This window comes from Petromyzon marinus, chromosome 38, assembly GCF_048934315.1.
Source record: "Petromyzon marinus isolate PM22_M1 ecotype Great Lakes invasive population chromosome 38, UKy_Petmar_22M1.pri1.0, whole genome shotgun sequence".
Classification (NCBI taxonomy): Eukaryota; Metazoa; Chordata; class Hyperoartia; order Petromyzontiformes; family Petromyzontidae; genus Petromyzon; species Petromyzon marinus.
The window spans coordinates 3828601-3847851 of NC_133704.1; the positions used below are offsets into that span (position 1 = coordinate 3828601).

Here is a 19251-nt window from a genome sequence, read left to right on the forward strand (position 1 = left end):
ATGAATAATTACAGTTACAATCATGATTGTTACAGCTCTTTGTCAATCGTCTGCGCAATGAAAGCCTCTCCAGGCCGAGACTGAAACACAATATTAAAAAAGCAACTATTAATGTACAGCAAGATGCTTGTTTTCATAATCATACTGTACAATTTTTTCCCCTCTTCCTTTGTATTGTTAGAAAATAATCCTAATATTTCATTACTAATTTATAACTAAATAACCATCAATAAAATACAATTCAACCTCGATTAATAGCACTGTCTGGCAACTACCGTACAGTTTGGCATTTTAAGTTCATCACTTGGTAAAGTTGAAGTCGGGTTTCCTGTTGTGTATTGCTATAAAATCTACTTTCAGAATTTCCGTGGTACGATAATGAACGGACACGGGAGAAGGTCCTGGCAGAAGAGGCTCAGGCTGATGACGCTCGAACCTTGGGTGACGCAGAGGCGAGGTGTGCGGGGGGGGGCCTCACCTCTCCGAGAGGGGCGGCCCCGGCGGGCCCCAGCGTCGGCGTAGTACCCGACGTCGCGGTCCGGGGACGGACGGCCCTCGCTGTTGCTGTCGCCTGTGATCTCTGCAGGGAGCAACAGTCGTCAACAGCGGCTCCAGCAACCATTACCGCCATCGCTAAACGACGTGCCAAGCAATTCTCACCGCGATAAGTAACACCATTACAAATATCCCCCGTTGTTAACATAACATCGCGAAAAACTTAAATTCCCGTCACTGAACATGGCCCCAAGCAACCCCGCCCCGGGTCAACTATCATTATTTTTAAAAGTCAAAGTGTCTCCATGCCGGCTCGTCAAATTGCACGCGAGACGACGGCCAGGATGGAGCGAGTTTGAGCCAAGGAGCTGCGACTGGGCAGGAGACTAAAGAGAGAGGGCGGCAGGGCAAGCCGGGCGAGTCGGGCGAGCCGTCAGTGCAACGCTCACCGATGGAGGGCACGGTCATGGGCCGTGGGTTGCGTGGCGGCGTGGGGTTGCGCGAGAGCGGTCGGTGTCCCTGCTCGGACTTCTCCAGCGATGATCGTCGTGACGCTCCGGACTGCGGGGCTCCGCCGTAGCCCTGATGGACAGCACGACGGGCGTGCCGAGCGACGGTGAGCTCACAAACGGACCCCTTTGGGTTGCATCAGTTTACAGCACTGGGCGTAGAAACGATTAATCGGTTAGTATCGATGCTCGTGCTGGACGCTCCGTCCGTGTGGGAATAAATATTTGTTTCTGCTTTGAACGCGTTGAATGTAAAGGGTCGCCATGACCCTTACAGCCACTCGAGGCTGCTACATTCACTGCTATGTTAAAATGTGTGAAATCTTGAAGTGAATCCCAGATCTCAATTTCAACAATCACCAGCAGAGAATAATCATTGGACACTTAAGCTTGCATTGTCATGTTGCAGCCTTTTGTCAATCCACTGCTGGATGAAAGCCTTTCCATGCCATGTCAATCACAGGTGTTGTTTGACCATACTTGACCCAACTGCTCAGTGCAGGTTGGTAAACGGTGGTAACCTGGGACGGGTTCAGATAGCGCTCGCCACTCAATGTTATCCATGGCCAGGAGTTGTACGCTAACCACCACACTATCGCTCCCTGCCCTAGCTTGTAGTACTCAATAACATTGCAATATCTCAGCCAAGTGTCGTTCAACAACGCAGACGTCACTTCCGTCGTCCTGACAACGGTTGAAACAACGAGAGATGAGAGCGGCTAAATTCGATCACAGAGGCTCCTCTACAGCTCATGATGCTGTGTTCACAATGCTGTACTTGAACTTTATATATACACACACACACACATTGATTGTAAGTTGTACTGTGAATAGAAATGTCAAGTATAACGTGTTTAATTGGCACTAACTATCACAGTGAGGGCAGCAAAGCAAGCGCACAGAAACTCACGAGTACAACACAGAATGGAAACGGTGTAGGAGAGCGGCGGAGATTTATCGGGTCGGGGTTAGGGTGGGCGAGGGTCGGGGTGAGGGCGGCAGAGGAATCTTCACTGAAAGGGGCAGGGGGAGCCACTACCCATCAGGAAACGGTGAGAAGCACAGAGCCACATCCGCGTCCCCCGCATCGATTTTCCGTTCGGAGCGGAGCGGTCGAACAATTGCGACGGGCAATTGTCCCGCTTGAACTTTTGCGGCCTGTTGCGGGCGACACTTTAACCGTAAAGCCTGCGGGCCTGAGAGGCATTACAGATTAAAGCCACCCGCACAGGGACACCGCTCCGCTGGCACCTGGCTATCCACTGAGAGCCGCTCAAGCAGGAAATCTTGATCCACGTCCTCCTCGCTAGCGGCGTGGCACCCTCTGTTCCAGGCTGCCGCCGCCTCCACCGCCTCCACCGCTCCTTCAGGCCCACACTGGCGGCCCCTGTGGATTGCCGCGGCCGCTGCCTCGCCCGCCAACTCTGCCTCCAAGCGGCGAAGTCGCGTCGAGGCCCTGGCTCGTCCTTCCTCGCCGAGGTCAGGGCAGTCGCTCGGCTCCCCAGCGCCCCGTCGCCCGTTGACGTTGCAACCGCCGCAGCGTACGGGCACCGTTTTATGGCGCGCCGGCAACCGAGGGAGTTTCCTGGAGCTGTGGCCGATAGCGGCGGGTGACCTGTCGCTCTCTTCCTCCGTGCCATACTCTAGGCTGATCTCGTTGTCTTTGTTACCACCCGGGCCGCCGTAAGCCCCCGCCCCGGGCAAGTGCAGGGGTGGGACGACGCTGTGGCCCTCCACCATCATCCTCCGCAAGTACTTCGCCCTCACGTTGCTCACGCTGATGTTCTGCACCAGCTCGTACACGTGGTTGGCCTCCGATGGCGCGCGCCCTCGAGCGGCCAAATCCCTGCCTTGCTTTTTGGCCGACCTGGCGTCGCCTCCGGCCGCCGAGCCGTCGATCCCGGCGGTGAGGCCCTCGCCCATCCGAAGCGCCCGGTCGAGCCGGAAGGCTTCGGCTGGTGTCAGGGCATCCCCGAGATTCAGGACGTCGCCGAGCTCCACGGCTCCGGTGAGGGGGACCGGCAGGGCCCTCGTCGGCCGAGGAGCCCTGGGGGACGTGACGAGCCTCAGAGCATCCTCCATCCTCATGGCCTCCCGCCGCCTCGCCACGTGTCGCTTGGCGTATTTGGCACGATCCAGGGAGCCGCCGGCGTTGGCGCCGTGAGCGCCAGCGGCGAGGCCCGCGGCGCGGTTCAGGGCCTCGTCCACGCTCACGCTCATCGCGTCGCTCATTTTGAAGACGTCGGGCTCTGTGTCTTCCTCGTTCAGCTCCGGGATACTGAAGAGGTTCTTGCGACTTTTCTGACGAAGAGGCAGCGACAGTAGCCTCTCCAATGCCTCCTCGTCACTGTCACTCTCCTGGACCTTACGGTTCTGGTTCTTTTTGTGCTTTTGTAAAATAATGTTTTTTTATGTTTTCCAGAACAGCATATTTGGTGTTCCAGTAGGAGACGAGATTTGAATTAAGAGCCAGCGCAAAGGAAATCAAGAAAAGAGAAAAAAGTATAAGGCAAATTATTAAAAGAAAACATTTGTAACAGGCATGCAAAGGAAATTATAATCGTGAAAAAAGTGTACAGCAAAGAATTGACGGAAAATAAATTTACAATCATGGGACCTCCTTTGCCAGTACCAAAATATAAGAATAGGTTTTTCCCCTTTTTTCTGCCAACAAAACTGAAACCTTTTTTAAAATAAAGAATCATGTCTGCATTAACCACAATACTTGTGGTCAGAATGCAAACAAAAAACAAACTCTGAAAATATATGCTTTGTCCTTGAAACTGATTGGTCCACACCAAAGACAGCTTTCTTTTGAGCCTCATCTTAAACGGTGCTAGACCAGAGGACGCCAAAAGGCATACAGCTCAAAGACAATGCACTATCAGAGTAATGAGAGCTCGGGATGAGCATCTACATCATGGGACTCTGATAGTGCATTGCCTTTGAGTAGTACGCCTTTTGGCATTCTCTGGTCTAGCACCGTTTGAGACGAGGCTCAAAAGAAAGCTGTCTGTGGTGTGGACCAATCAGTTTCAAGGACAATGCATATATTATCAGAGTTTGTTTTTTGTTTGCATTCTGACCACAAGGAATCATGCAGACATGATTCCTTGTAAAAGAGTATGGATCCTTGTAAAAGGTTTCAGTTTGGCGTTTTAACATCTTAACAACTGAAACATGAAAAACCAAAGACCACAAAGCTGCCCATTGGTCACCGTTTGTATCAAATTTACACAGCGTGGGCGATTGAGGTGCACACATCGCTGACGCACAGCTCGAATAGGACCTCTCAATGACAGCGTCACCGTGTGACCTTGTTGACTACCCACGGTACAATGCTGTCTGTGTACGCACTCCCACGAATCGATTGTAAACCAATATCGTGTTGGCCCCACGTGACCACGAGCGGCACTCCGCTCCGCTCCCGCTCACCGCTCGGCTCACCGCACCACCGGGTGCCGGCGCGATGCCCGCCAGCATCGACGCCGCGTGGGTGCGCTCACCTTGTTTTGTCCGTGAGTGAGGCTGGCCCTCCGGCGGACGTGGCCGTCCTCGTGTCCCCGCTGGCTCTCCGAGTACATCTCCTCCTCCTCGTCCTCCTCCAGGATGTCCGAGAGGTCCGACCCTCGGCTGCTCTCGGTCACGTACTCGTCGGCCGGACCGCCGCCGCCGTCGCTGCAGTCGCCACCGCCACCTCCGCGGCCGCCGCCGCCGCCGCCGCTGCCGCCACGCGCATGGCTGTACTCATCCATCGCCGGGTCGTAGTGGCCCTGGTCGTAGTCGTCTGGTGGGGAAGAAGGCCCATAGCGGCCGTGGTGCGCTGTGCTGTACTCCTCCTCCTCCAGGTCATACTGCTCGTGCTGCTGGTGGCCGTACTCATAGCACGGCTGCCGGTAATCGTCCGCCGGCACGCCCGGCTTGTAGTGTGACTTCTTGTAGGCCTTCTGCGAGCCGTAATGCTGCTGACCAAAGTCGTCCTCCTCCATGCTGTAGTGCTGCTGCTGCTGCTGCTAGGACGATGATGACAAGCGCGGTACAACGTGAATGTGACAAAGCTTTAACTGGATGTCTTACATTGATAACAACGTACTGCGAGGTGGAGCGATGGATTCAGCTCATGTGCAGGAGTTAGATGGTTTGTTGTATCACGAGATCGTGAGAAATGTTGATAGTGTAGGGAGGCATTCAAGGGCTGTACATGTGCATCAACAATACATCCGAATCGTAAATAATGAGAAAACTCAATTCAAAACAGAGTGGTCACGTGACTGTGCAAGCCCACCTGCCGCTCCCTGCGCGGGCCCTTGAGGAAATCCTCTACAGAGGCCCCAGGCCGCTTGGACGTGGGGGTCCCGTAGCGCTCCCCCCCTTCCTCCTCCTCCTCTTCCGAGTTCTCATCCCCCGGTCGCTCGCCAGCACTGAAGACCCCTCCTCGCTCCTTCTAACGGCACGGCAACCCCCACCGCGCAGGACAGGGACAACCAGTTACGCAGTCGCCTCTACATTGCCATCACGCACAAAGTCAGGGGCTCATGTCTTACTAAACTATTTTAATTTTATCAGGTAAAGCCCACTGAGCTATTATCTTTGTTTCAGACACGACCTGGCCAAAACGAAGTGTCTTATCACGTGGGAATTTATAGCAGCCAAATACTCTAAATGCATGTTTCTGAATGTGGAGGGAAAAATCAGAGGATCTGGAGAAAAATCCACGTGACCACGGGGAGAACATGTAAACTCCAAATATACAGGTGATAGGCTCGGGATAGAACCCATTACCTCCTGCATACCAGGCGAGACATTTCACATCTCGCCACTATGGCGCCAAAACCCCGTACAAATTAGGGTTTGAGTGGTGGTGCAGTGGTTAGAGCGTGGCATTCTGACCCGGCCACTTCGGTTTCCAGCCACAGCCAACGTCAGTGCTGAGCGATATCTGAACTGGTTCTCAGTCCCCCCTTCCCCAATCCCCACTGACCAGCATGGTGGTGAAGTATGGTCAAACAAGCATCCATGACCAACACGGCATGGAACCGCCTTCGTCCAGCAGGAATATTAAATGATCACGCTTCGGTGCATTTGTGTTATCCTGCAGCAATGTGTTAACCCACAATAACCCTCGGCAACCCACGGTAACCATAGCAACGCGCAGCGTGCCTTGTTGCGCTTGCCGCTCTTCTGCGCGGCCTCGTGGGCCATGGCGCGCGCGATGGTGGGCGGCACGTCGGGGTCGTCCGTCCGCGGGTACGAGAGCGGCGCTCGCGACGACGACGAGGAGGGCGGCCCCCTCGACTGGTCGGGCCTCGGCAGGGCCTTCTGCGCCACCTGGGAGCCATCCTGCCCCGCCGCTCCCACCAGGCCTGACGTGGCCGGCAGCAGGCGGTGCGGCGATGGCAGAGGGGACCGGCCGTTGCTTCCCGAGCCGCCGCCGCCGCTGCCGCCGTTGCTCCAGCGGCTCTGTCCGTCCGGCTGGTTCGCCGTAGCCTCCTGCAGCGGCAGCGCCACCTCCGGAGCGTGGAGCCTGCACGAGACGGACAGCGGCGGACGCACAGTTCAGGGTCCTGCGTTTCCTCTTCTTGCCTTTGCGCCAGTTTCACGCAAATCGTGTCATCAGCAATTTGTCAAGAGCACAAATGACCGGGTGAGGTGGTGAACGAAAAGTGTGAGCGGGTGCGTGGCGGGGCCTTGCCTCTCCATGACGTCTGGCACCACCTGAGGGGCAGTCGGGAGTCCGCGTCTGCCCGTGGGAATGCCCTCGGCCGGGCCTTCCCGGGGTGGCAGCGGCACGGCCGCGTAGCCCGGCACGCCGCACAGCCGCTGCGCGTTCATCTGCATCTGCTGCACCTGCTGCATCTGCTGCTGCATCTGTTGCTGCTGCATCTGTTGCTGCGCAAGCTGCTGCTGCTGATGCTGCATCTGCTGCTGCATCTGCTGCTGCATCTGCTGCTGCTGTTGCTGCTGCTGCTGTTGCTGCTGCTGCTGGCCTTGCAGGTTCTGATGCATCGCTTCGGGCATGACGGTGGCGACGCCGAAGTGAACCGACTCGCCTTGCGGGGAGAGTGTCCGCACTGTGATGGTGCGGGGCACGCCGGCTGGGAGGTGCGACGGCTCCAGCACCACGTTTCCGGCCACCGGCGACGCCACCTCCATGACCTGTGAGAGGCACCGGCGCACGCGATCTTTACGGACGGCCCGCGACTCGAAACGTGGCATGGCGGAATGCTCGGCGGTCTCGGCCGTCCTGGGGAGTGGAAAAACTCGAGCACTCCACGAATTTCAAGTAATGGTGTCAGTCAATCTACTGCTAGATGAAAACCTCCCCATCCATCACAATTTATGGTGATCTTGAGATGTGAGGGGTCCACCTAGGATCTGCACACAAGCCTGCTTTTAATCCTGAAATTGGCAAGAGCATGCCGTATTTATGTAATCTATTCTAACATTCGACACCATGCGTGTAGCAATCCATCCATTCAAATAAATTCTGGCAACCACAGCACACGTCTTGAATCGTGCGTTTGAGAAACCTTCTGTCCGTCGGCGAAGATGGCGTATCCGGTGACGGGGGCGCCGTTGAATGCTCCGGCGGGGTCCGTCTGCACGGGCGTCCAGCTGACAGACAGGCTGCCAGGGACGGGCCCGGGCCTCACCTCCACAACCAGCGGCGCCAGGGCATGGCCTGCAGGAGGAGACGGTGGGGCGGAACAATCAGCGGTCACCGCCGCCCCCGCCCTTCGCTTTTCTCACCGCCGCCAACGCCGGGCGGAAACTTTGTCAGGGTTACCTCCGTGGATTATTAATGGGCCGCCACTCATACGCGGAAGCTTCCGGCGCCACGCGCGCGTGCGCCGTTACCTGCGGGCGGCGTGGTGAACTCGGCGACGGCGTCGCGGTGCTCGCGTTGCTCCAGCGGGAGCTCCCAGGGCGTGCGGTGCGGGCGGGCCTCCACCCGCACACGGTGCCGCGTGCCAGGCCTCAGCCCCGTCAGTGGGCAGTGCCGGCGGCCCGGACGCGCCACCTCCTTCTCCACGCCGTCCACGAACACGGCGTGCGTGTAGTCGCTGTGGCTCGGCACCCACCACAGCTCGGCGCTCGACGGTGTCACCTGCGCCGTCGCCGGGGAACGGGGCGGGGGGGCTGAACGTTACGGACGCCAATGGAGGATGAGGCCCCGCAGCCATTTGCCGATTGGTTCGTGAGTGTCACCACTGTTGCGTAGTGAGAAAAGCGGCCGTAGGCAAGGCTGTCGCTAACCCTAAGTCCTAAATCCAACCCCCAAGCCCTCAACCTTAATCCATATTCCTGACCCCTAAATATAAAAACCGAGCCATAAAAACGAATTCCGAATCGTGCAAATAACCTGGCTCAAGCTGCTATTGGAAAGGGGGGCCAGCAGTACTGTTGTGGGGAGAGCCACCATAACAGTGATTAACCACTAACGAATCCACTATGATTGTGAAATTCAGTGATTAAGTGGGCGTGACTACGTTAAAGTGGGTGGGACTAACAGAGGAAGCGAGGGGCTGCGGTTCGACATGTGTCCCGGTTGAGCCTGCCAGACATTTCGTAGATTTTCCCAACGAGCACTCTCACCTGGTGCACCTCGAGGCTCTGTGGCGCTACGGAGGCGCCGCGGCCAACCACGGACGTGCACCGCAGAGGGTCGGAGAAGTACTGCAGCGCCGGCACGCCGTCCAGAGTCCCGCACGGCTGAGAGGGGACGGCACCGGCGGGCGCCAGCAGCATCAGGCCGCAGGCCACGGGGCCGGTTCCGGGCATCGGCGCGGGCGCGACGTCGCCACCGGGCGTGGGCGCGGGGCCGGCACCCGCGGAGGGTGGCATCTGCTGCTGCTGCTGCTGCGGCGGCGGTTGCGGCACGGGCCCAGGGAACTGCGCGGTGATGCTCGCCACCGTCTGCACGCAGACGCGGTACGCGGCGCCGTCCTGCGCCAGCTCCAGCTTCTCGAGCAACGCGCGCGGTCGCCGGCCGCCGAACCTCACGACGGCGCGGCGCTCCCCGTTCACCGACACGGCGTAGCACTCGATGCGGCCCGCGAAGCCCACGCCGGGCCCAAGCGGAGTGGCCGGCGGATCCCAGCCGACGATGACGCTCTTGGCGAGCTGCTTGATGACGCTGATGTTGCGCGGGTACGGGACGCCCACGTACTCGGGGTCCACTGTGGCGGCGGCGGCAAGCGAGGCGAGCCACCGGACAATGCAACGGGCGGTGGGATCGGTACCATGGGGAGGGGACGGAAGAAGTAGAATGGTGAGCGTGGTCACAGTTTTGCAGGTTGACACCCCTGCCTAGGTGCACGCACACCGCACATTTATTTTGGAGTTTTGCTTTAATGATTGAATGACAATACAGCCACTTTGTCAATCCATTGGTGGATGAAGGCCTTCCCATGCCATGTCCGTCGTGGGGGTTGTTGACCAAACGCTGGTCAACGTGATGATGGTAAAGGGGAGGCCCAGAACAGTGAGAGATGGTGACAGCTCGGGGAGGCATTCATCCAGCAAGTGGACTGATCATTGTTGATGATCACGATGACACATTTCATTGGATGCTCGACAGTTTGGTTTTAAGCCCCCAACTCTTTCCCGGTGTAAACAACGAACAAACCCCGACACACAGCAGCAAGGGGCGCAGCGTCACGCGTTCTGCACCTTGCCTGGGGCAAGGCGGGGGAGGTTTTTGTCTCACCGGACGATTGCTCACACGCGTCCGTCGTGCCGCCGGCGCCACTGATGTCGGCACCCCCGTGATCGCCGACGCCCAGCCCGTTGCAGGACTTGCCGCAGGTGCTGCCGCTTAGGCTGGAGTCGGCACGGCTGAGCTCCACGCTGCCGGCGCTGCGTGGCTCCGAGCCCCGGCTCCGCTCTGCTGGCGCGCGGGGCAAGTCCGCCGTGACACAGAGAGACGGAGAACGATTGCATCTTATTACGTTGGCAGGAAGTTGCCGTGGCGTGATGGCTCGCACGCTGGATTTGCAATGCAGAGGGCACGCTATTCGAATCCGGGCTGGGGTTGCTCATTCATTAAACCAGCTTCTCAAGTGAAGCGGGTTGTCAGTCTCGGCCTGCCGACCCGGTGACTGCATTAAATGGTTCAGGCATCAATTTGGCAAAATTTCAGCTGTGAGCGTTAAAAATGATCGATTTGTCGTACGCTACGTACGACTCTTTGTCGCAGGGTTGGCGGAAAAGTGCTGCCCCCCGCTGTGTGGAACGGGGTGGTCACTCGAAGAAGGGATCTCAGAAGTAACCGGTCGGCCCCTTGCTGTGGCCGTGTGCTCCAAGGATTTGCCCCCATTTCTTGCGGCGCGGGGAAGTGGCCACGCACCAGCTCGGCCGTCGGAGTCGCGGCTGCGGTTCGGGGAATTCTGAGAGAGGTCTCCGAGCTCGGGGGACCCGGGGAAGGCCGACATCTCGTCGTCGCGCACGCGCTCGATGAAGTTTGACGGCACCAAGCCCCGGCGGCCGTCCACGAGCTCGCCTGGACAGAGCCACGAACGGCGCAGCGCACAACTTTACAAACCACGCGTCGCAAATACCAATTAAGAAATCCGTTATCAAAACAACAACAACATCAACAACAACGGAAAGTTCAAAGCCACGTGTCGCTCAAACAAGCCTGGGAGAAAGCTCACCGCCCATTTACAGCAAGCAACGTTCTAATGGTAGGGGGGGGGGGCAATCACTCTTAACTTCGCATGGAGCGGTATTGATTTTGTCAACCCTGAAGAGCTGAGTCGAGCAGAGGCTGTGGATGGCGAGGGTGGGGGCAGGTTAGAGGTTTGGGGGGATAGAGGATGTGGGGGGGTGAGGGCTGACCCTCGTAGAAGCCGTCCTCGTCCATGTTGCCGTATACGTAGAGGTACTCCCCCGCCGTCAGCGGCAGCTCGGCCTCCGGGTGCTCGTTGGGGCCGTGGAACGGATTGTAGCTGCGGAGGAGCGGACGCAGAGAACGTGCACGGAGCACACACGAGGATCATGCACACACGCGCCGAGGAGAGCACACCAGCGCACACGCACATCACCGAGGGCACATCGCCATGCGCACAGTGGCACGATTTTCTCTCTCACAGTAAACTTCTCGTGGCTCTCAGCTCACTCCCAATGGCTGTGAAAGCACGGTCTGGTGCTTAAACATATACTGATGGAGAACACTGCACTTGAAGACCCACAGGCTAAAACAATAAAAACTATTATTAGGTCGTAAAAACGGAAGCTTGCCTCGATATTTTTTTAGTACCCGCAATCAACCACAATAGCATATAATACATTCTAAGAAAACACAGGGCATCCCAAAGGCCACGGCGTCGGCATTGGATCTCGTAAAAGGAATAAAAATGGGGCTCTACAATTTTTCACTCCTCTTTGGAGTCCTGTGCGTGTGCCTCATAGAGCTTGGTGCAGCTACACTGCCTGCACAGCTACGCCAATGCCAAGAGGGAGTCACTTCGAGGGGGCAGAACGCGTGACGGGGTCGCGACCCCACCTGTATCGGGCGATGAACACCTGCAGCTTCCTACGGTGCCTCGTCCCCACGGGGCCTGACAGCGTCACAGGGTCCAGGTCCAGGTCCTCGGCCTCGCTCGCCGTGTCCACCTGCACATCGCTCACGCGTAAAGCGCCACGTTCCAGCTCACCGTGTCTCACTCACCACCAAAGCGACGTCTCACCCACCACATCTCTCTCACCACCACGGCGAAATCTCTCTCACTGCCAGAGCCACATCCCACCCAAATTAAAGTTGAACTTAACAACCGCATTTCCCAGTCCTTACACAGGTTCGGCCTTGCTTCAGCTGATCTAGTGGATGAGTCTATGAGACCACAGGAAAAGCCAGTTTCATAACTATGGCCAAGAGGAGGCCCGGCAGCATCAAAGGGGTCAAACAACGCTGTGTCACCAATGACTGCACAAGCAAAAATGTGCAGTCGACTGGCGTATTGCACTCTGTAGGAGTGGCACTGTAGCGACATCTGTAGAGTGATCTAATAGCACACGCCAGAATGTAATTTTAAAGTCTCTTTTTCTCATTAACGAAGCTTAAAAACAGACAGCTGTGGGCTCGCCGGTAAGGTAATGTGTCTACCCTAAGTGTTGCGTCTTCCTTTGAGAACCATCCCTCTGGGTCAAACAATGCAACGCAACCTCCACGTTATCAGTCACGCAGCCCGCTGATTTACATTTGTACACTCGCTCACGACCGCAGAAGATTTACGACGACGGCCCCTGCAGCCGCGGCTCACGGACGTTGCTTTACGATCATGAATAATGTACGAGTCGTCGTGCTCCTCTTGCAGTGCTCAAAACCATGAATTGCAAATTGAAAAACCACACACACACACGCGCATTATATGCAGTTTCATTAAATCTGACGTGTGCTGCCTCAAGAAAAATAATTGCTGTCTGTGCGCGAGTCGTTTTGCAAACGACTCGCGTTTTTCAACATTACCGATGCCCTTTAGGGCTGCGGCGAGCGCGATGGAGTTACGCGCTAGCACGCTCCTTATCTTAGTGATCGCCGCGCACTCCTTCCACGGAGTGCTGGGACGTGACGGTACATCAGGCAGCAGCAGCAGCACGACCCGCGGCTGACATAAAACAACACAAACACTCCGTGTGCCACGGTGGCCGGAAGGCACGGAACAAAGCGCTCCCAATAATTGTTCTCCAACTGAGTTCAAATGGTTTCAATTAGCGGCTGCCGTGTCCTGCTGGCGACGCTCGCGGGCATGGTGACTCGCCGCTCCCTCCCAGTGTCCCGGTGGTGATGGAGCCATGCGCAAGGCTGAGGCCAAACAGCGGCAGAGACTCGGCTCGCCGGGGAGATGGCGGCGTTCCGAGCGTGGGTATCTGAACGATTCGAGAATCTTGGCTTTTTGTAAAGAGCTCATGTGGCCTTGTGTTTCTCCTGCGCAGAAATGACCACGTGTGCAGCCCGTTAGACAAGCCACTGATGGACGAAGTCCTCCCCACACGGGTTTATTTGACCGTACTTCACCACGCTGGTCAGCGCAGAGTCGGTGAAGGTGATTGGCAGGACCGATTCGGATATTAATCGCCGCTGATGTTAGCCGTGGTCAGGAATTAAAATCTTGCTTTCAAGATGTCTGGCCAGAGTAGACCAAACACCCTCAAAAGGCGCTCACTTGAGCTCCCTCTGGTGCAAGGCGTTTTTGCCATCCGTGACGTGATCAAGGAATTGTGGGGTTGCACCTTTATATTCTTTGGTTCTTTTCGGTAAAGTCACGTAGGTAAAAAATAAAACAACAAAAATCACGACGTTTCGGCCACAACACAAGTGGCCTTCATCAGGTGAAGGGACCAGACTGTCTCGAGGACAGCGCTGGAGTGAACACAGCCAAGCTCAGACCGCGACCTTTAAGCTGTGTGAGAGGAATTAAGGTGCCTTGACAAAGGAATTAGCATAAAAATCAGCATTTAATTGGCGGACTTAGCATGATGAACGGTGTGGAGGGGGTGAACATGTGCAGGCCGGGGAGGGGGGGAGGGGGGGAGGGGGAGTTTACATATTGATGGGTGTGAAAAGGGAATTTTAAGAAGCTGCGAAAGTTTGGGGTACCGCTACTTGAAAAAAATATACTGTGCCATTGAAAATTAGTTTAATGTTTGATTCGATTTGTTTTATTTTTTACCTACGTGACTTTACCGAATAGAACCAAAGAGTATGGATCCTTGCAGTCACGAAAGCTTCAAATCTAGAATTGCACCTTTATCTTTATACTCACACACACACACACACGTGTCCATATAAACACTCTCACAGGTGTAACGATGGCACTCGCGTTGCGTTCACCTCGTTGGGGAGGGACCGGCGGGGGCTGCTCCGGCCTGACAGCGAGCGACTTGGGCTCCATACGGAGAGGCGCTCCGACTTCTCACTCAGCCCGTCCGGCCCTGCGTTGCACAGAGACCCCCCACCCCATTCACACACGATGCACGGAGACTCCTCCCCCTCCACTCCCCATTCACACACGGGGCACAGACACCCCCCCTCCACTCCCCATTCACACACGGGACACAGACCCCCCCCCACTCCCCATTCACACACGAGGCACAGAGACCCCCCCACTCCCCATTCACACACGAGGCACAGAGACCCCCCCCCACTCCCCATTCACACACGAGGCACAGAGACCCCCCCACTCCCCATTCACACACGAGGCACAGACTCCCCCCCCTCCCCATTCACACACGAGGCACAGAGACCCCCCCCCCCCACTCCCCATTCACACACGAGGCACGGAGACCCCCCCCACTCCCCATTCACACACGGGGCACAGACCCCCCCCCCACTCCCCATTCACACACGGGGCACAGAGACCCCCCTCCCAGCTCAGTAAGCACGACAGACCCCAGCTGATCTGAAAGCCTGGCTGTAACCGACTCACCCACGAATCTCATCACCCCCTCCCCGCCCCCCCGCCCCCCCCCCCCAAAAAATGATTCTGACGACGGTTTTACCGAGGCCGAAACTGGGCGCGAGTCCGTTGACCAGGCCCCCGTAGGCCTTGCTGGGAGAGCCCTGGGGCTCCGTGGCGAGGCCACCGCCGCCGCTGCCGCTCGTCAGCAGCTCCATCTTGCCGGCCTGGACGCGAAAGCGGTCGAGTTCGCGGGACAGGAGGTTGAACTGCTCGCTCTGCACGCGGCACTTCTCCTCGAGCTCCCGCACCTTCCCCTGCCGCACAACGCCAGGACTGAGTCACGGCCAATCGCGGGGGTGCTCGGGGGGGGGGGGCAAACGATGGTGTGGTGGGTGGCCGGGTGCGGAAGGAAGCACGGACACGTGGGGCATGCAGGCACGGCACACGGGGCGACGATGGGACTCATCGCTCGCTCATGCCACACCACGCAGCGGACCGGGCGCATGCTTTACACGGGCGGGTGAGTGGAGTGCACAGGTGAGCACCGTGCGCGGTGGGCACGTGGCAGGCGGCGGGCACGCTCACAAACAACACGTACGGCCGCACTTCGTAAGGCGACACCAAAGAGCCCTCGTGCGTTTTTACAGACGACGGGTCCGTCACTGCTCGCGTGCGTGTGAGCACGTGTGCAGTAGACGGACGCGCTGAGGAGGAGCGCGGGTTGTGCCGAGGCAATGGCGTGGTGCAAGTGGTGCCCTCGCCTGAACCACGGTTCAGCAAAAAAAAAAAATCCCACCGTAAAATTGCAGAACACAAGGAATAAAGAAAAGCGGTGCCTATCACGGACAATTAGGGAACCTCAGCTGGGTGCCTCTCCTGGCCTCCGCGCGACAATCACGCCGTCGCTTTTTTTTCCTCTCGTCCCGGCCCTCGGCGCATCAAACAAAACGCGCCGCGCAGGCAGGTTGAGCGCAAACGCCCCACTGGCGGCTCGCTTTGCCGATCCCACGCCGCCGGCCGTTTGCAGCGCCCGGGAGCACGGCGCCGAGAGAGCGCGGAGCGCGAGTTCTCCCGAAGGGGCGCAGGAGGGAATCTAAACGCAGCGCGGGGGACGAACGGCGACCCCTTCCGCGAGCCGGAGAGCCGAGAGAGCGGGGCATGGTTCCAACTGAGGCTCCCGTTGGATGGCGCTGATGAAAGGGAAGTACCTGCATGGTATCCAGGGTGCTCTGGATGGGGTCAAAGGACATGTAGAGAAATAAAACATTGGTCCATCAGGGCAAAAAAAAAACGGAATAGCGTGGTCATGGTGAGGGTGATAATAATAATAATGTAATGTTGAAATAATAGTTATAATGATGAATATAGTCTGTGGTGCTTGTGAATATTATATTCAAAGATGTTAAAATATATTCTGCGAGAATACAGAATATTTGAGTGAACAGTGCAAGTTGCCGTGGGCTGCGTGTGTGGGGCGTGTTGCGGTTTGTTATTGCATGGTACGGGCGGGGGGGGGGGTCCGAGGGGTGCCCAAGAGGCCAAATTTGGATTCTGAAAATATGTATGGTCAAACCTGGATATCTTGCTAAAAAAACGTTTTACAAAATAAACCACCAATGTGGCCCTGCGATATAGCAGTGTATACAATAGCAACGAGTTTTAATATAACCGCCCATTAAAATCAAGTAATTTTCAACGCTGTGATACGCAACAGGGCAGGTTTATGTGCGGGACTGCAAAGGCTTCGTGTCTTGCAACAAAAAAAAATCTAAATCTACAAAACATAAAATGTGCCCACGGAGCGATCTGCAGTTTCCGCGCTGGTTGCCCGCAAGCGCGAAATTCTGTTTTGTCGATAAACGCAAGATATTTTAGTGACTCCTAAATCAGCAACGGTGTCCGGTTATCGAGAGCCAACAGGCGCCGAACTCGACAACCGTACAGCGTAAACAAAACTAGTTGGCAATGTAGCAGCTAAAGCGTGAACTAAAACTGAACACGTTGCAAATTGTAACGATTATAATTGCGTTGGTTGTTCCGACATGAGAAGGTGTGTGCTGGTTAACGATAAGCGTAAACATATTTAGAGAAGGTCGATTACCTCGAGCAGGTGAACTGCTCCCTCATGTTCCTTCTTAGCTTCCACCTGAGCCTGCACGCACGCACAGAGCCACCGAGTCACCGCACAAGTGCACAAAGCAACCCATGGCACCACCACACAGAAACCTACGGCATGACCACACAGGAACCCACGGCATGACCACACAGGAACCCACAGCACGACCAGACAGGAACCTACGGCATGACCACACAGGAACCCACAGCACCACCACTCAGAAACCCACAGCACTACCACACAGAAACCCACGGCACCACCACACAGGAACCCATGGCACCACCACACAGGAACCTACGGCACGACCACGCAGGAACCTATGGCACGACCATACAGGAACCGGCGACACCACCACACAGGTACCCACAACACCACCACCACACAGGAACCCACCGCACCACCACTCGCAGATCCGCAGCCACACACGAACGTGTGGCAGCCTCGCACACACGCAGCCACGGCACCACCTCCACGTGAAAACCAAAGGCAGCCCGGCGCGAGAGAATCCGGGGTCACGCTCTCTCTCTCCTGGCTGGGTCACTAAGCGGCCGGCGCGAGCGGAATTATTAACCTCGAACGAGCCGTGGCCGGCACCACCGCCGCCGCCGCCGCCGGCGTCCGATGTTGCTCGCCGCAAGTCTGCGGCACCCCCCCCGCCCCTCCGGGCGCGGTTGAAAGCGGCCGGTGCGACCGTCGAGAGAGCCCCTGCGTGCGCGCCATGCCAAGCGGCGGCGGCGGCTGCGCGAGCACGGTGATCAATCAGCGCCCCGCTCGCCGCAGCGCCGCCAAAGAGGCCGCGTATACTTTGCGCGAGCCCCTTTCGACGCCGCGACGCTTGCCGCGCCGTCGGGCCCCCGTGTGCCGAGAATTGCAATGAACCCCGCGGTGCTCGGAGGCGCTCAGATAAGTTTCCCGAGCAGGGGCGGCGGCGGCAGCGGCGCGTGGGGTCCAAACGCTTCTCAGAGCAGAGCGGCGCACAGGCCTCACGTTCACGTGGCCTGGGCGTTAAAGAGGATCTGCCAGCCGAAGGGCTGACCAACTTGGGCCCCTTTTTGTCACCATCATAGGGATGGCGATGCTTCGCTCTCACAGCAAAACCACACCTTCAATTGCCATGCATTTAACGGTATAAATGAGGCTAAACTATTTAACTGACAGTTACATTGCTTAATTGTACGACGTTTTAATGAGATCATCCTTTGTTTCAATTTATTACCATTGTAATGTGCGAACAAATTCCCCCCCCCCCAAAAAAGCACCCAGTTCCTTCTGGGTCTCCCCAAGACATCGATCGCGGTGGGCTCTTGTCTGCATCTTAATCAAGCCGTCCTTGACCCAGGAAAGCCCAACCGAGTCTCAAGACTCTTTTTCGGGAGCATCCCGCGACATTGGGATGTTTGACCAAATCCACTGATGATTTGCACGTCGGATGAACTGTAGTACCCACAGGAAACCCACACATACATGGATGATAACTCTCAAAGCTCCACACAGATGTAACCAATCCACAGACAAAGCCTATCCAGTGTGTCTATGTGCATGCTGAATCCATTCCTACACCGCCATCACCGGGCCACATCACACCTCATTCACACACAAATGAGCACTCACTCACGTTAACCCTAATGCAATCAGACAATACACTTACCGCGGACCTTACACTGTGTGATACATTGGAGTATCAACACGTTGCAACAACACTAATGCCACTTTCCACTGCCACATACCCACCATGCAAGCGTAGGTGCCTCACCGTACTGGTGGTTTTTCTACTGGCTATTTTCGAGCCAGAAAAAAATGCAGAAATTCATGCGACCTCTGAATCTGGATGGAGGCCAAACCAGGGGCAAGGTTAATAATTTTCGTCATACATTGCATCAGTACACATGCGACTCGACTTATTCATTTTTGCGTGTAACAAAAGCAATGCGGTTCTGGTTCTGCAGTGGAAAACCAAACTGGCACCTCCTGAGCCATGCTGGACTGGCTCGGCACGGCACCAGGATGGCTCGGTTGTACAGTGGAAAGCGGTACGTATAATATCCACGGACGGTACCGCCGTATCGTGAAGACCCAAATAGCGGTACAGCCACAATCGTGGCAGCGTTAACGCACGCGGACGATCCGACGCGACTCTCACGGAGCTTACATCGTACGATAACATCGTTGTGCTGCCACGTCGCGGCGACCCTACCGTGCGGGCGGGCGAGGGAAGAGGACGGGAGAGGACGCCCACCTTCTGGAGGAACGTGATCTCGTCCTGCTTGGCTCGGAGCACGGCCAGTGCCTCCTCATGCTCTGCCTCCAGCTGCTGCCTCCTCTCGGCAGCCTCTCGCATATGCTGCGGGGGGCGCAGAACGTCGTTAACCCCAGCCCTGGCGCTGCTTGGCCCCGAGCCAGATTCGGACGTCTCTTCGTGACGTTTGGTTCTGGCTCGACGAGGTAAATGTGAGTGGTAAAACCGCCTTGCACTGCGATGCCCCTGTACTGGTACGGCTCAGATGTGCCAGTGGAAAAAGGTGTATGAGCGTTTCCGCGATATTACAACGAAACTTTTTATTTATTTTACCAGGTAAGGCCCACTGAGCTGTACAGTTCCTTTTCAGAAGCGACCTGGCTACAAATGATAGCTCAACCAAGTGGCTTATCGCGTGGACATTTATAGCAGCAGCCAAATGCTCTAAGCGCACGTTTCTCAATGTGGAGGGGAAAACTGGAGGACCCGGAG

The 19251-nt window shown here is 56.6% G+C and overlaps 1 protein-coding gene across 17 annotated transcripts in view; it reads right to left on the reverse strand.

Annotated features, from left to right (window-relative positions):
- Positions 1-19251, reverse strand: part of RIMBP2 (RIMS binding protein 2) — a 95803-nt gene that overhangs the window by 19723 nt on the left and 56829 nt on the right. For 6 of the 17 annotated variants that reach the window (XM_076072543.1, XM_076072553.1, XM_032967828.2 and 3 more), the window contains 18 exons: positions 18718-18864; positions 16509-16559; positions 15616-15636; positions 14508-14721; positions 13840-13940; positions 11512-11621; positions 10845-10954; positions 10354-10506; positions 9715-9891; positions 8601-9184; positions 7863-8112; positions 7535-7686; positions 6697-7160; positions 6165-6528; positions 5290-5448; positions 4511-5017; positions 945-1077; positions 479-580 (listed from right to left, as the gene is read on the reverse strand). In XM_076072543.1, coding sequence (XP_075928658.1) covers positions 479-580; positions 945-1077; positions 4511-5017; positions 5290-5448; positions 6165-6528; positions 6697-7160; positions 7535-7686; positions 7863-8112; positions 8601-9184; positions 9715-9891; positions 10354-10506; positions 10845-10954; positions 11512-11621; positions 13840-13940; positions 14508-14721; positions 15616-15636; positions 16509-16559; positions 18718-18861 — 3796 coding nt within the window. In that variant the 5' untranslated portion in view covers positions 18862-18864. The remainder of the gene's footprint in view (positions 1-478; positions 581-944; positions 1078-4510; positions 5018-5289; positions 5449-6164; positions 6529-6696; positions 7161-7534; positions 7687-7862; positions 8113-8600; positions 9185-9714; positions 9892-10353; positions 10507-10844; positions 10955-11511; positions 11622-13839; positions 13941-14507; positions 14722-15615; positions 15637-16508; positions 16560-18717; positions 18865-19251) is intronic. The other 11 variants (XM_076072550.1, XM_076072556.1, XM_076072552.1 and 8 more) reach the window with 9 other exon arrangements.